Genomic DNA, 16563 nt, shown 5'->3' with positions numbered 1-16563 from the left:
AATCGTTCAACATGCTGATAAATACAAGTAATTCCGACAAAAAGAAAAAAGAAAGTTGCATTTATATGTAACAAAGATGGAATGAAAAAGTAGGAAGGTGGGGAATTGTTTTTTTCCTTTCAAATTTAGGACATAATTATAACAACTGTGTTGTTTATGCCACTTAAAAATAGTTAATCTCTTTTGTTAAAAAAAAAAATAATAATACGTACTTGTTGCGTGAATAAATTAAAGAGAAATACAAGAGGAATGCACAATAATTTTTTAGAGTGCCATAAAAACTCCCTTATAACAATTTATAATTTCATAATGTAGTTTTTTCTAGATTAAATTTTGGTTAGTATCCAAAGAAATCTTTCTTTGTTACTTTTGTTTCAAATTTAAAATATATATAGAGGTTAGTAAAAAGCCAAAAATGTCCCTAAAAACAATGAATTTATACCAAAAACGAAGACCGAAAGGATATAAAATAATAATAAAAGTATCAAGGCCCAGATCTAAGTATGTTCTGCCTTGGGCCCTGGGCCTTGTTATAGGTATGCAGTAGGGAGAGGTGGGCTCTTTGACAGAAGTAAACAAAAAAGATAGAGGTGGGCTTAGTATCTGATCTTATGGGTAATGGGTCGGGCTCCGGAGTCTCAAGCTCCAATTTATTTTGGATAGAATATTGAGGTTTTTGCTGATGTATATTTTCAAAAAAAAATTTAGTATATCGATATTTTTCCATTAAGGGAATAAGAAGTTCGGTTAAATCACATAATGGGCAATTTAATTTGGTATCAAATTCGCAATCTAGGAAAAAATGATACCAAAGACCTCTCACTTCCAAGTGAAGAGGAATATCATCAGACCGTAGTACTGAATGGCTGATATATCTTCTCAATTACCTCTTCTTCTTTTTTCTTGTTGGAATTCAACTACCTCTTCAACATTTATAAATAACTAGCCTCTTGCCACACGCATACGCGTGTGGCAATTGGCCTTTTTATATTTTTTTATTTAAATAATTAATTTACATATTTTTTAAAAATTATTGTTTTTTTTTTAAGAAATGAATTAATGACTTGAAACCACCCACTAACGTGGGAGGTTTGTTTTTGTTTTTTTTCTTTCTATAATTTTAAATATTAAATTCATTCAAAATAAAAATATGGTTAAATATTTTAGCTTCTTTTGGTTCAATTGTAATTTATGAAATTCTTAAAGGACAATTTATGGTATTTTGAATGTTTCACTATTTTAGGATGCTCACTGTATATATATAGATAATCAGTTACCTTCCTACTCGTCGTGCCAATCGGTATATAACGGCAACTCAACGCTCACACATGAAACCATTTTCGACGGTCTATCGTTTGATTCCGACTTCGACTCCGTCGAAGATGCCATTTTTGTAAGCATAAACAAATTAGAAATGTAGAAAAAGAATTAAGAATGTAGAAAATGAAAGATTGTGTAGAGTTTTGGTGGAAAGAGAAACAATGATTTAGTATTTATAGAAAAAAGTACAAGTAACCGTTGGAAATTTTTTATTTGATTTTTTTCTTTAATTTTTTAGATTGTCTTAGAAATATTATTACAAAAATATAATTAAAAACCATCAGATTAAGGTGAGAATTGTTTGAGATATGATCACATGGTAAGTAGCCATTGTGGCGAGCACTCTCCAACTGGTCGTGTTGAGCACACGCCTGGTGCAAAAAATTAAAAGGACTTGTTGACGTCAACACCAAGGATTTAGGCTTGGACTTAGAATCGAAATGACACCAATCACGGTTGATGAGCCTTACTAACCCAAAAATAGGTGAAGTTGTGTTTTGGGTTGAATTTGAGATCGAGCCATGACAATTTAACATGGGTGGATGTGCTCTATGAAAGCTCCAAGTTTCATGTGACATGGGTAATTATTATTTTAACATTCTTTGCATGTATGGCATAGCATGGGGTTAAGGGACTAAACTAAATCTAAATGATTAGGATAGATTCTTAGTCATTTTTTAGGCTTTTGATGTAGATTTATCTTGCTATATATATATCTTCTTCTTCTTCTTCCCGTGGAAAGAAAAATATAATGCTCGTCCTGCGCATTACCATGCTCAACCCATCATTGCAAGAAATTAGTTCTTAACTCCCTAAAGCACATTTAAAGTCAATTATCAAATAAAGAAATCAAGACGGAATTATGTTTCAGTGAATATAATTAATTAGCACTGAAACAAGACCCTAAACCTAAATTGAGCATTCTTCTCATTATTTTATAAATGACAGTCAATATTAATTAGCTCTTAATCTAATAATATTCATTTCTCACATGTTGTAAGAGGTTCTAATTATCATATGAATCATTATTATACGACGTTATTTCACTGATCTTCACAAAGCGAAGACCCTTGACGATTTTGGATCTTCATTTTTTTATTTTCTCCATCTAATAGTTATAAAAAAAATGCAAGACATCAGAAAAAGCTAAAGTATGGAAACTGGAAATCACTTCCATTAGGGTTAGGGATCCTATTGTAATATTCTCTTTACTTTTAGGCTTTTAGCTGCGATTAGGGTTAAAATGAAAATACAGAAAATCTACAATTTGTACGGGGATGATGATGAGATTGAGAATTGAGAGGCTACACCACGTGTAGGGGTGAGTGGTAGTCATGTATTGACCCTCTCTAATGCCAGCAGGCACTGCATCTTTTTTCTCTTCAAATCTCTCTCTCTCTCTCTCCCTCTCTCTCTCTGTGAAACTTTTTGGGGTTTGTTGATGTGAGTTTGAATGGTGCTTGGCCTTTTCTTATAATGGTACTCTACCCTCACACAGTCTCTCTCTCTCTTTCCCTCTCTGTGGGAAGCAGTAGTGGTTTGAATAAGTAGATTCAGATTTGAACTTTAATCTTTGAAGATTTTAGATGGTGCAAAATCAATCCTTAACCTCTCAAAAAGGTTGAAAATTTTAAGACAAAAAGAAACAATACAAAATAATACATCATAGCTATAGTTAGAGTGTAAACAGGTACCTCCATCTTTACTTCCTATTTTTCTTCTTCCCCTCTTGATGCAAAAACCCTCTCCTCCTACAAAACCACAAAAATATATGCCAACAATATCAAATACCACTTAAAAGCCCTAGATCCTTTTTAAGGTAACCCCATTAATTAATTACCCTTTTCCTAAATTAGCTATAATCTCACTGATATTTGACTGGTTTTGAACACCACAGTAACACTCCACCAAATCAAATCCACCCTCTCCATAAAGAACCCATTCGACCATTTTTCCCTTCTCTCTCTCTCTCTCTCTCTCTCTCTCTCTCTCTCTCTCTCTCTCTAGGTTTAGGGGAATGCTGCATGCATTTTGGTGATGGCTGAACAAGGAGGAAATGGTACTAGCCGTGTGATCATGAGGGACTACAGGAAAGGGAACTGGACAGAGGGGGAGACAATGATTTTGATAGAGGCAAAGAAGATGGATGATGAGAGAAGAATGAAGAGAAGTGGTGGTGGGGAAGGTGGTAGTAGTGGTGGAGGAACTGATCAGACAACAAGATCAATGAGCAAACCATCTGAGCTGAGGTGGAAGTGGGTGGAGGACTACTGTTGGAAAAAAGGTTGTTTGAGAAACCAAAACCAGTGCAATGACAAGTGGGACAATCTCATGAGGGATTACAAGAAAGTGAGAGAATATGAGAGGAAGGTTACTAACGTGGGAGAAGGGAAAGGAGAAGAAGGTAGTGCATCGTATTGGAAGCTTGAGAAGAATGAGAGGAAGGAGAGGAACTTGCCTACAAATATGGTGCCTCAGATTTATGAGGCTTTGGTGGATGTGGTGGAGAGGAGAGAAGCTGGTGGTGGTGGTTATCAGATTAGAGGTCATGAGGTGGTGGGGGGAGCTTCTGTTTCTGGTCCAAATGTTGGGATTAATCCAAATATTGGGTATGGTTTGGAGAGGCCTATAATTAGTACAACTAATGTTCATCAGCAGCCTTCTTCTTCACTGCCTTCTCCTCCAGTTTTGCAACATCATCATCATCAAATCTCAGTTCCAACAATTGCAGCATTGCCACTTCTTCCACCTGCTCCACTGGCAGCCCAACCACCACTTGCTCTCCCATACGCACAGGTTATGCCCACAGTAGGTACACACACACTCTCTGTCTCTCGACCAAACTTGTGAAGAAAATGCATAAGTTATTAGGAATTAGCTTTACAGGAAGAGTTATTTGGAGTGTCAATTTAACGTTAATATGTTTAATTACTCTTGCCTATGAAGCAAAAGCTTAATTAAGCAACTAATCTTTGGAATTATATATTCCAATCAAACCACATTTTCTGTTAAATTTTAGGCCAATTTCTCCACTAGTAAAAGATTTATTTGTACTTTATTATGTCATGGAAAAGAAAAAAGGGTAGGGTACTATTGATAATCATTGTGTGCATTGAATGGTAATGATTAATAATATCAGATTTGTTGAATTAGTGCAACAACATTTTTACTTTTGGGAGACGTGTGAAATGATATCAGATTCCGATACAAGTGAGCATTCAGACTCGCCAGCTAAAAGGAGGAGGAGGGCAAGTGGAAGAGGTGGCGGTGGTGGTGAAGATCAAGGAGGAACCAGTGGAACTGTGAGTGCTAGCATCTCAAGTGAAGTGGGAACTGCCATCGCCAGAGGTGCTTCCGTGATTGCAGAAGCACTTCAGGGCTGTGAGGAGAGAGAAGAAAGGAGGCACAGACAGATGTTGAATTTGCATGAGAGAAGGCTACAGATCGAGGAAACTAAGACTGAGATCAACAGGCAAGGCATTAATGGCCTCACTGATGCCATTAACAAGCTTGCAAACTCCATCCATGCCTTGGCTTCCAACAAAAACCAACAGCCACCTCCAAATTGATAATTAGATTATCATTATAATCCTAATTAAGATGCATTAATAATTTATATTTATTTATATGATCATAAAATAGAAAAAGAGAGAGGTAGAGATCTCATTGATCACATTTGGTTGATTAATGTACATAATTTATAAACCCATTTGTGTTTTGAGTTCAAGTTTTTGCATTCACTTACTAATGATTCTAATTATATGTTGTTGCCTTTCTTAGTAACTTCTCTCACTCAAACACACAGTCTAGCTCACACTTTTAGCAATTACCAAGTGATTTTACTTGATCACCATGGACTTTCCAATACAATTTGGAATGGTTTTAATACTCATCACATCATTTAACTTACAAGAATAACTTGCATGACACGAATACATTATTATTGTGATATCCTAAACTGATGATACACAATAATGATGTAACTATGCCACATCTTTTATCTCCTATAGTCATACAAGTTAATTTCTTAAAGCTTTGAAAAAGCATAATGCAGATTGTTTAAATTCATATTATACATAGAAATTAGACACACGATATTATGCAATTTTTTCCCATGCACTCTATCGTACATATAAAATCAACTCAATATAGGAGAGAAGTTAACCACAATATTTAATATAAAATTATATATAATATGATTGTATAGTGTATGTCACGCGGTGAAAATCGAAGTGGGGATTGAGCATTTTTCACGTATCATTTATGAGGTACAGATGAGCCAAATCTCTGCATAAACACAGAGAGAGACAAGTCCTTCCCAAAAGACTGGTCAAAGGCGACCAGTCAATGATCCCTGTGAGGGGGTAGAGAGAGAGAGGAAGGATGCCCTTTGGACATTGCAGTGCAATTACCAATATACCATCCATCGATCCTTCATTCTGTCATACTTTGTTGGTATTATTGGTGGTTGAATCAAAGGAGGAGATGTTTCTTTTCATTTCTTTCTCCTCCTGTCCTCTGTGTGTGTGACTGTGAAGATAGTAAAGAGAAGGTTGTTCTTGGTGGTGGTGGTGCAAGCTGCAAAAGTAGATTTCAGGTGTGTGTGTGTTTCTGTTGTGAGAGAAGGAGCGGTTAGAAAGACTAAATTTACAAACTAAACGATGTGTCATCAATAGAAATAGGCACGTCTATCAACGTTTAAATAATAAATCAAGCATCAACTTCCATATCGTTTAATTTTCTAAACTTTATCTCTAAATTTAATCTCAATAGCATTATCTTTAGGTAATTTGGTAGTCCTACCTCTCTGTGTGCCTCTGAGTCTCTGACAAAAGGAGTGTACTAAAGTTCAACTTTTTTGCCTCGGAGAGCATCACATTCACAGCCACAGGGAGGAGCTAAGCTAACCTCCTCGATTATATTGTGCTTCTTTTCAGCCTTTTGGCCTTTTCATATAAAAACACCTACATTAATTTACAGTACCATTTCTTTTTCAAGTCAACTTTTTCCTAATTATATATTGTTAGAGCTTTATTCCTTCTCCAATATTGTTAGTACGGAGAAATTAAATACGCTCTGGTCATTCTGGTACTACGATATGTTTCATGGTTTCGTATGCATGATTTGCACGTTTGATCGAGTTTATATCAACGTGTTTCTTCTGTTCTTCAGAAACGTGTTGTTTCTCCTATCACCACCATCATATTATCCACCGACATCACCCTTCAACTATGGCCATCACTATCTCCATCGTCTCACTACTGCAACCACCATCATTGTCACTGTCACCGCTACCACATCCCATCTCGCCGCCATCACCATCTCCACATTCTCCACCCCCATTGCCCTCATCAGGGCCACCATCACCTCCACCATCCCCACCACATTACCCTCACTACTACCACTGCTACAACCACCATATCTACCAAAATTACTCTCATCTCAACCAACATCTCTACCACCACTGCCACAGTTACTACCAAACATGAGTTTTGAAATTTCAGATATAGGTACCAAACATGTTTTCAAGCCTTTCATTCTCAAAAATCATTCTCTTATTAAACTACCAGATACATTCTCAAATCATAAAAATGCAAAATTTTATCTGTTGTTTTTGTTTATAAAACAATTTTAAAGTATCGTTTTGCAAAACATTACCGGACGGGGCCTGAGTTCTCAACGCCTAATTCATACACGTCGCATGCCTTTTTAAGCAAGTCTCATTACCTTTTGAAAAACTCTATTCCTCCTCTGAATTCCATAGACTTCACCCCTACGTTCCTTAACTTTTCATTCTTTAATTGCCTTCTAGGCACTCTCTGATGTACATTAAGAAAAGAAAAATAGTTTGAATCAGAATACAAAAAGTTGAAGAGGAAGATTCCAAACCACTAAAATAATCCAATTCTTAACATCAAAACTTTATACGATGATTTTTTTTTAACAAACGATATTATTTACACTAAAAAAGGAGAATGTGAACTAAGCCTTATAATGGGCTAGCAATAACGTGGTTCCAATAATGGGTTAGCAATAACGTGGTCCAATAATGAGCGAGCTAAGCCTAAGACCTCTCACTTACAAATGAAGATGAATACCAATAGACTGTAGTACTAAATGATAAATTTACACGATTGTTTAAAATACATTTCTCCAATTTGAAACTCTCAAAAGTACAAGGGCGGTCCATGAATTTGTTGGGCCTAAACTTGTAGTCCAAGCCCGTCCAATGAACCCATTATCTTAAACAAAACGTGCCCAAGTGGAAGGTGTAGACAGGCTGGTCGCCCAGGTTGGACCGGAAAGATGAAAGAAGATTATTTCGTCTCTTACGCTTTGGCACGCGGAATTTTCCGTAAAATACATTTGCTTCAGTAGAGGTCTTCGTATTCGAGGAGAGAGAGAGATAGAGAGAGATAGAGAGAGGAGGGGTTGTTGGTATATTTGGCTTTGGCTTTTAGGATCCTTTCTCGATTTGCCTTCTTCTTCTTCTTCTGCTTCTGCTTCTGCTTCTGCTTCTGTTTGCATCAGACCCCATCTTTCCCTCTTCGTCAACGTCTGCGTTCTTCAGCCCCAGATTCTGCTCAGTTCTTTTGATCTCCAATTTTTAATCCATCGCACTCATGGCCACCACTGGGAATAAGAACATCAATGCCAAATTGGTATGTGTTTCTGCTTCTGAAAAAAAATCCCTTTTCTTGAGCTTGCTTTCTGTTCAATTTCGTCGAACTTTGCGATTCTGATTGGCCTTTGATGCTGTCCTGTATTGGGTCCCCGTAATTTCAATTGGGTTTTAGGAAATTTTGTGAATTTGTTCGGGTTTTGTATGATTCAATGATAATTATGATGTGGGTTTGGTTTTTTTTCCTGGAATTTGTTGTGATGATCAATTACTGCTGTAGTTTCTGGATATTCTGATTTGGGTCTTATATGATTTTCAGCTGTGATAATTTTCAGACGATTGCGTATTTTTAGGCCAGTTCATATTTGAGGTTTATGTTTTGTTATTTGTTGATTTGATTGCTTTAATTAACATAAAGGATGTGGATTTACAATTTTTAAAATTTTTGCTTTTAAACCCTGGAAATGGAAGTCAAACAAATACAATATCTTTGAACACGGAGATTTTGATTTTGTTTTTTGTATTTGTATTCCGACTGCACTGAGAAAAATGGGACTGAAAGCTTATTAGGCTTTCTAGCTCTTTCGACCAAAAGTTTTACTCTTTCGTGTTGTTGTTTATCTTGGTCTAGCTCTGATGTTTTGAGGGTCTCCGAGAATACAACATACTGTGACTCGGGTCTCATAGCTTTCTTGCTATATGATATCATACAAGTAAATGCTAGAATGCTAAATTTTAACCAAGACCATACTCACAAGCAAAATACAAATACAAAAGTCCATGTTAAAATGAAGGTTGTAATTTATCGAAAGATGTTCCGTTAACATAGGAATTACGGATATGTAGGCATATGTATTTTAGCATTATGTGATGAATAGATTTATTTTTGCTTAAATTATTTGTCTTTGGATATTGCATGCTGTGTCACCACAGTGATGTTTGATGTTCTTCTTCAGGTGCTTCTTGGGGATGTTGGAGCTGGGAAATCAAGTCTGGTGTTGCGCTTTGTAAAAGGACAATTTGTTGAATTTCAGGTTTGTTCTATATCTTTCAAAGGAAGCATTTTCTTTTTTTATCCATACCTTTACTTTTATAGTATGTTATTACAGGAATCAACAATAGGTGCTGCCTTCTTCTCACAAACATTGGCTGTAAATGACACAACTGTAAAATTTGAGATTTGGGATACAGCAGGTCAAGAGAGGTACCATAGTTTGGCGCCAATGTATTACAGAGGAGCTGCTGCTGCAATTATCGTGTATGATTTAACAAATCAAGTGAGTATATTCTGACAGCCCATTTTTTACATTGTTTGAAATTTTAGATTTTTATGAAATTTATTTCTTTGTTGGTGGCGGATTTGCATTCATTCACTAGAGTTGAAGGATCTTTAGTCTTCCCAGTTGAAGTTTGTTTTCTCTTTGACAGCTTTTCATTTATTACCAGCTACCAGCTAGTTACCCATGTCGAATACATCTTAAACAGAAGTTTTAATTTTCCTTCTCTTGTAGGCTTCATTTGAGCGAGCAAAAAAATGGGTTCTCGAACTCAAGTCACAAGGTATAAGAACTTATATATGCTAAATTTTGGTACTGGCTTCTTTAGTTTTGTCCATGTGACTTTAATTTTTTATAATTTTATTTATTCCCATATGACAAGGTAACCCAAACATGGTTATGGCACTAGCTGGTAATAAAGCGGATCTGGTAGAGGCCAGGAAAGTGGCAGCAGAGGTAATTCATTATTTTGTGCTTTTTTTTTTGTTCACTGGTTGAACTTTATATCGCTTGATTTTTCCGTCCAAAGCCTCCATTCTTGAAAAATAAAATAGCTTTTCAAGATTATTTGAATTTGAAATTTAAGGAACAAATGAATATATTCTGGAAATCCTTTGTTCTTCGTATATAAAATATGCTTATATTAGCTTTGGTGAACATATTACAGTTCCATTCTTATGGTAATATCTTCCAGTTCTCTATTCTGCACTTATCATATGATATGGTTAACTACAAGCTGTCTATTTCTGTCTCCTTTCCTTTTTCCAACAACAAGCACCACCACGCCTTATCCCACTAAGTGGGGTTGGCTGTATGAATCCTAGAAAGTTTAGCAAGGGTCCCCTCTTTCCAATGTTGATTTTTAGTTTTGAAAGTTTGAAGCAACAAACCTATTTCCCTACACTTCTGTGGACTGTAGTCCATGTAATCCAGGTTGTGTTTCCCAATTTGTGGTACTGGACTCCATTTTTCCGAAACTAGTGTTTCAGACGTATGACAATATGTGGGAAGAAGATATAAATAATGTGAAACTGATGTTTATCTGTTCCTTCGAAGAGGTCACTTTTTGAGAAAATGAACAAACCGACGAATATGGCGATTAGGGGAGCTAACTTGACCAGATTCTGTTTTTTATAACTTACATATTCATTCATTCTATGTTCTGCTCTATTACTGCTGCTGTTGCAGGATGCACAATCATATGCTCAAGAGAATGGCCTTTTCTTCCTGGAAACCTCTGCAAAAACTGCAGACAATGTCAATGACATTTTCTATGAGATAGGTACTTTTATAGGATCTTTAGCGTGTACCCCTTTCAGCGCAATGAATTAACTGTTAAAAAATGGATTTACACATGTCTTTTTGCTTATTTGGTTTATGTTGTAATGTAATTTAGTGATCTGATTATGGTTTTCGTCTGTTTTTGGGGTAACAGCAAAGAGATTACCTCGAGTGCAGCCTGTGCAGAACCCTGCAGGAATGGTTCTCATGGACAGACCTTCTGAAAGGGTGGCAAGCTCGTCCTGTTGCTCATAGAGCTTCTGTGGTGCTTTCAGTCGCTGCCGGCTTGGTATTTCCATAATAGTTTGCGTAACTGACAGTGGAAAATGATGAATCAGCTACTGAGTTACCCATGTATGTGTACATTTATTCAGATTTGTATATGGATGTTTTTGTTTAGTTACCTTGAACAAAGTGTGAGAAGCATATGGAGATTGGTCTTTTCATGTAATGAAATGGTTACTCTCAGTTTGAAAATACTCGGGTTTGGTAGCCAATAATAAGAATTCCGATTCCTTAAAATTTTAGCGAAAACTATTCGGTCCTCGTTTCCAGACATGGTGCAAGATTTCTGAAGTGCTATGATGGTGGCAATTTTCAGCAACCACACAAAGTATGCTGTATAATTCACTTCAAAACTCTATTGCGGTTTAATGAAGCAGTCCTTCCATGTTGCCAAGCATTTGTTGGGAAGAACTCGGTAAAAATTTGGTTCACATGTGGGACTCGCATTCAGGGAAGTTGTGAACTCTCTTCCCCGGTCCGGAACGGAAAGCACATCCTTTATTTAACCTTTTCTTTATCAATGCTGTTAAAGAACCTTCTCTTCTTGTTCAACTTGCCTAATCGACATTTGCATCTTTTATTCGACCATTTGCAGGCCTATAACCAAGTCTTATCACACCATGCTTAATGCTCTATTTTGTTCCTAATTACTTCAAATTCGTTCATTTCCTTACACAACGTGAAAAAAAATGTTTTTCATGTATTGCTTATTGAAATGGCTTCTCAAAAGGGCATAAACTTTTCCCAGATTTTAATTCTATTATTTGTAGAACATAATGGCATAGCCACCAATGTGCTTACAATTTTGAGTACATCGATATTTTTATATTAAAAGAAGGGGGAGTTCGGCAAATCCATACAATGGGCAGCCTAATTTAGTATCGAATTCGCCATCCACGAGATTCGAATCTAAGACCTTTCACTTTCAAGTGAAAAGGAATACCACCATACCATAGTACTAAGTGACACCAAATGCTTACAATTAAATATCTTCGAAGCAGCAAAGGGCGTTTTACTGCAGTTGCGGAAAGTAATAATGTTTATGCACCATGGTGCGGGTTCAATCCCCCTCCCTCTTAACGTTTAACAATTTAACACACTAATGGCGCTTTTACGTAACCGTAATGAAAATAGGAGGAATTGAATTGAGAAGGAGTTGAAATGAGAAGTCAGAATCAGATTTCTGTTGAAGTTGTTTACTTAAATATTCTGAAATCAGAATAGAAATGACATTAATTCCATAAAGCTGTTTACTAATTCAGCGGAATCGGAATATAAACCAGTATGATTACTAAAATGCCCTTGTCTCAAATCAAATATTTATATACTTTGTTTTAATAAAATTTGATATAGTATATAATTCAAATGAAACCAATTACTCCATCATGAAAGACAATACAAAGGGCTGAGGTTGGTTCTTTATGCTCAGTGCCGACATGGAAGACAATACAAAGGGCTGGGCTTGGTGTTTATCAGGGATGCGGCAATACTAAAAACTAAAAATTCAAATGAAACCAATTACTCCATCATGAACTCCTTTCCACGAAGAATTGAAAACTAAAAATTCAACACAAAGATAAAAATGAAGAAGAAGTAGGGATTTACCTGTCCGGAATTGTGACAAGAGCTGCGGCTGAGAGACAAGAGTTGCGGCGAAAAGAAAAATGACAGTTTAGGGTTAATGGGTTTATAAAGGATAATCTTGGAAATAAAAAAAGTAAGTGAGATCATAAAGGAAAAAAAATGTCATTCAAATTGCCTAAACAAACCAGAATCCAAATACAATGTCTATGTAGGGAATCCAAATCCTCCAAATTTTGGAATTGAATTGCAAAATTTTGTGTGGGTCCCACCTTTTCATTTACTCCCCAAGTTTAGTAAACAAAGATATATCCCGTAATCAGAATTCAATTCCGTGTTTTGTTTCCGATTACCGTTACGTAAACGCGCCATAAAGCTTATCATTTTGTTAACTACCAAGCCTACGTGGCGCTGCAGGTCGAGTAATTAATAAGCTAACTACGTCATTCGGTTGTGTGTGGGGCTTGCCAACTCGATGGCCAAGCTTGGTCGGTGAGTAAAATTTGTTGATGTTGCGTTAAGCATGCTACTGACTTCTAAATCTCGCGACTGCGGCGGAGGAAGGAACACGCATCGGCCTTCGGGTTCTAGAGCCTGAAGATAAGGCTACTAGTTCTGCGAAGTTCAATATCAAATTCAGCTCTCAGGGTGCCAAATCTAGTAACCTGGTAACGCCTCACTTCGCCAAGAAGGCTGATGAGATGACCTCTGCCAATAAGGATTTAAAAATCCTTCTCGACCGAGACTTGAATAGATAACCAGTCGGGCACGTCGCAATGCTGTTTATCCAAATTGAAGGTGCTTCGCTATCGGCTGATTCTACGGCAGCAGTGCTGTTTATCCAAACTGAAGATGTTCGCCAGTTGCCTTCACAGTGTTGTTTATCCAAACTAAAGATGTGTTGGCGAAAAAGAAAATAAAAATCTCAAGGTTGTTGATAGGTTTCGCATAGAGCGAGGGTTTGGGTCAGTTTGTGTGTTGAGTTGGAGGTAGCCTTCTCCGTCGCAGAGCATCTTGTATTTATAGCATTCTGTCTTCTGCTTGACACGGCCATATAATAATTTTGTAGAGTTCAATAGCAACTCTAACTGGTGGAATGAAAAACTAACATAGGCTAAAGCCTATCTTCCAGGGACAAGGATTGTCTGCCCTCCTTGTTCCCATGCCCTCTCATGCCTTCCTGTTTGTGTGGTCACGGTTAAGCCACGTCAACATTTTATATTACTATTCATTTTTGTCTTATTATCTCTATAAAAAACAATATAAAATGTTGACGTGGCTTAACAGTGACCACACAAAACAAGAGGGCACAGAAGGGCACGGGAACAAGGAGGGCAGACAATCCTTGTCCATCTTCCATATGACTATCGGTAATTTTCAATAAAAACCTATCCAAGATTATCACATCATGACCAAAGACCTAGCCTACCTAAGCTTCCTATCTCATCACCTTTAATGGAATTATCACATCATGACCAAAGGCCTAGCCTACCTAGACTTCTTGTCTCATCACCCCCATCCATGCATGCATCTTGATCCCCTTTCTTTAATATCAGCTTGCAGCATATCTCCACACGGTACACTGCTAACAAATCCAAATTAAATTGGATTGTTCCGCCTGTCTCTTCGTTGGGGCTATGATTTTTATCCCATTTATTTTGTACAAGAAAATCGAGATAATTTATTAAAAAATAATTATTATGATTAAAACCTATAATATTACCTCTTAACAATAGCAAATTATCTTAACTTTCTCATCTGACGGTTAAGAACCATATTCACTCAACGACCTCGATTACTCGGGCCGATGGTGTAAAATCGGGTCCAAACACATTCATAAAAATAAAAATAAATCTTCAAAGTTGCAAATGATGTTTTATTGCAGTAGCGAAAAATAATCATGTATATGAATCCTGATGCAAGTTCAATCCCTACCAACTAACTAAATATCTTCGAAGCCTTGAGAAAATTTACATAATTATCTTCGAAGCCAGAGATTCCTTGATTTCTTTTTTTGTGGCACAGTATTTATGTCTATTTATTTAGTTTATTATTTTTCTGTGGCCACATAAACTAAATTTCACCCATCGGTTATAGAGAATACTGCTAATTAATGTTACTCCACTTCAAGTTGTTCACTTGCTACCAAGCAATTGGAATATAACCAGCTCATTTTCCTGACCAATCTAAAAGGCAAATATATGGAAAGATCAATTTAACAAGGATTTGCGGATGCACTCGACTCTTTACATTTAAGTTCGAATTTCTCCTTCTAAATTGTCTTGTAAAAAAATTAATTTAACAATAATTTAAAAAGTACCACAATCTATTTTTTCTAACAACTTGGAAATAAATTACAATGAAGAAATTGACTGATCTTAAAACCATACATGTCAAATTTAACCTTAGAAAGGACAGAAGTAGAAAAATCATCCAACCAGATACAAGATTGAGAATAATAATGAGCAAAAGTACCAAATCCGTAACATCTGGCTAGTTTAAGCGATCTTCAAACAAAAGTAAGTATTAAAGAAATACATTATGCAAAATTCAAAACTGCCAGGCCCTCATTTATTTTGTCTGCTGCAAAGAACAACTGCAGTCTGCATAACAGCAAGAAGCACCATACCATCAACTCCACAGCATAGGGTTGTTTATTTTTTGTGAAGTCCTTGAGAGGCTGCAGCAGAAGCACAATCCATTGGCTGAAACCCAATTCTCTCTTTCTCCAAGTCATACACAACCTCCACATTTTGTTGTTGGAAGCTCCCAAACACCCCAGCTGGCCCATAATCTCCATCATCCATTACTTGGAACAACAAGCATTTCACCACACTGGAGTTTACGGGAGCTCCCATGGCATAGAAGTGATTTCCTTGGGGCAAAGCAAGATTCACATTATTCAAGAAATGGAAAGTGATTGGAGGAAGGAGTAGGTCATCCTGATCTATGAGAGTATTATTCATTGTGTGTGGGACTAAATAACAAAGATCAAAAGAGGTCCTTGTCTCCATTTCCTTGGCTCTAGGATACCAAATAACCGACTCGATAACGGAGAGAAGGTTGGAGTAAAATGGCTCAGGCAAATGAGTGTAAGTGGTTCCTGAGTCAATGAGCATGCCCCCATTGCCTTGTGTATCAAACTCTCTCAAGCTTGAGGGCACTTGTGTAACTGTACTAGTATTACCTATTGTGATGGCCTCTAGACCAATGTAGTAGTTGCTAGGGTACATGGGACTCTTCAACATTGGAGTGAATTGCAAGTTTTCTTTTGAAGAAATAGCAACATCTCCTATGACTAGAGGACTTGAAATATTAGGGTTGTTTGCATACTTGAAAGCCAAGAAGCAATGAGAGAAGCCTTTTTGTAGAAACCCTAATTGGAATGGGAGGGAAAGTGCTCCCCTACCAAACCCTGCAATCCCAATAGGCTCTCTATAACTAGCCCAAATGCACCCAAAACAAAACTTTGGAATTTCCCTAGTGACGACATTATTAGGAGTGCTACTAATTCCATGAACCCTTAATGTGTCTCTACTAAGTGCCCCTTGGACAACCCCCCCTGCGCCATAAGTGTAAGCAAATGAAGGGCATGGTCTAGGACATGTGCCTTTAAGAAGGGTAGCAAGTGAACATCCGACTATGGTGCACGGATCGATGGAGTTATCTGAGCTATGGATGTCAATGCAAAATGAGCTACTACAAAGGTCTCTAAGAGATGAAGAAGAAGCTGAAGGAGAGAAAATGGGCATTAGTTTGTTGTTCCTATAGTCATCACAATCCATGCAAACAAAAGAAAGATTGCCACAAGGAACCCAAGTTAGGTCACTCCCAGTATCCATATATACTTCGATGACTTGTGGGGGAGTCCCTAAACTAAGAGGTATCAGATACCCATCTCTCACTTCCCTCAGTGGCTCGATCATGTCTGACACTTGTGATGGCATCTTTTTCGAGTAAGAAGATGCTTTCGGACTTGGGAGGGAAACCCGAGAATGTGTTAGTCCAAGCACCAGGGAAGTAGAACTGGAGCGATGGCTGGCTAGGGTTTCGGTGAAATTCAAGAATGTTGCTATGGTTAGAAGGAAAAGGAGGGTGGTATTGGTGAAGGGTGTTTCCATTGGGATCAATAGGTATAGAGACAAGTGAACTCCTTAGCATGCATAATACCTATTTATAGAGGCCCTTCAATGAGTT

The 16563-nt window shown here is 37.1% G+C and overlaps 3 protein-coding genes across 3 annotated transcripts; 2 read left to right on the top strand and 1 right to left on the bottom strand.

Moving 5' to 3' along the window:
* Positions 1 to 2686: 2686 nt before the first annotated feature.
* On the top strand, positions 2687 to 5047 carry LOC103435230 (uncharacterized). The gene is made up of 2 exons (XM_008373618.4): positions 2687 to 4132; positions 4519 to 5047. Exons 1-2 carry the CDS (start codon positions 3358 to 3360, stop codon positions 4887 to 4889), a joined length of 1146 nt encoding a protein of 381 aa, XP_008371840.2. The 5' UTR covers positions 2687 to 3357; the 3' UTR covers positions 4890 to 5047.
* Positions 5048 to 7591: 2544 nt separating this feature from the next.
* On the top strand, positions 7592 to 10977 carry LOC103435229 (ras-related protein RABF2b). The gene is made up of 7 exons (XM_008373617.4): positions 7592 to 7982; positions 8899 to 8976; positions 9052 to 9219; positions 9454 to 9502; positions 9602 to 9675; positions 10408 to 10501; positions 10655 to 10977. The coding sequence occupies exons 1-7, from the start codon at positions 7944 to 7946 to the stop codon at positions 10753 to 10755; spliced, it is 603 nt and encodes a 200-aa protein (XP_008371839.1). The 5' UTR covers positions 7592 to 7943; the 3' UTR covers positions 10756 to 10977.
* A 4043-nt stretch (positions 10978 to 15020) lies between these two features.
* On the bottom strand, positions 15021 to 16307 carry LOC108173453 (probable aspartyl protease At4g16563). The gene has a single exon (XM_017332376.3). It carries the CDS (start codon positions 16290 to 16292, stop codon positions 15021 to 15023), a length of 1272 nt encoding a protein of 423 aa, XP_017187865.2. The 5' UTR covers positions 16293 to 16307.
* Between the last annotated feature and the right edge of the window lie 256 nt (positions 16308 to 16563).

Source organism: Malus domestica, chromosome 05 (assembly GCF_042453785.1).
Source record: "Malus domestica chromosome 05, GDT2T_hap1".
NCBI lineage: Eukaryota > Viridiplantae > Streptophyta > Magnoliopsida > Rosales > Rosaceae > Malus > Malus domestica.
The sequence above is the reverse complement of the archived record's forward strand: the minus strand, read 5'-3'. Positions and strand labels throughout refer to the sequence as shown.

Coding starts and splice junctions, on each gene's coding strand:
- LOC103435230 (XM_008373618.4), top strand. CDS start 3,358: ATGGCTGAACAAGGAGGAAATGGTACTAGCCGTGTGATCATGAGGGAC. Junction 4,133..4,518: donor ACAGGTTATGCCCACAGTAG/GTACACACACAC, acceptor AAATGATATCAG/ATTCCGATACAAGTGAGCAT.
- LOC103435229 (XM_008373617.4), top strand. CDS start 7,944: ATGGCCACCACTGGGAATAAGAACATCAATGCCAAATTG. Junction 9,503..9,601: donor TCTCGAACTCAAGTCACAAG/GTATAAGAACTT, acceptor CCATATGACAAG/GTAACCCAAACATGGTTATG. Junction 9,676..10,407: donor CCAGGAAAGTGGCAGCAGAG/GTAATTCATTAT, acceptor CTGCTGTTGCAG/GATGCACAATCATATGCTCA.
- LOC108173453 (XM_017332376.3), bottom strand. CDS start 16,292: ATGATCGAGCCACTGAGGGAAGTGAGAGATGGGTATCTGATACCTCTT.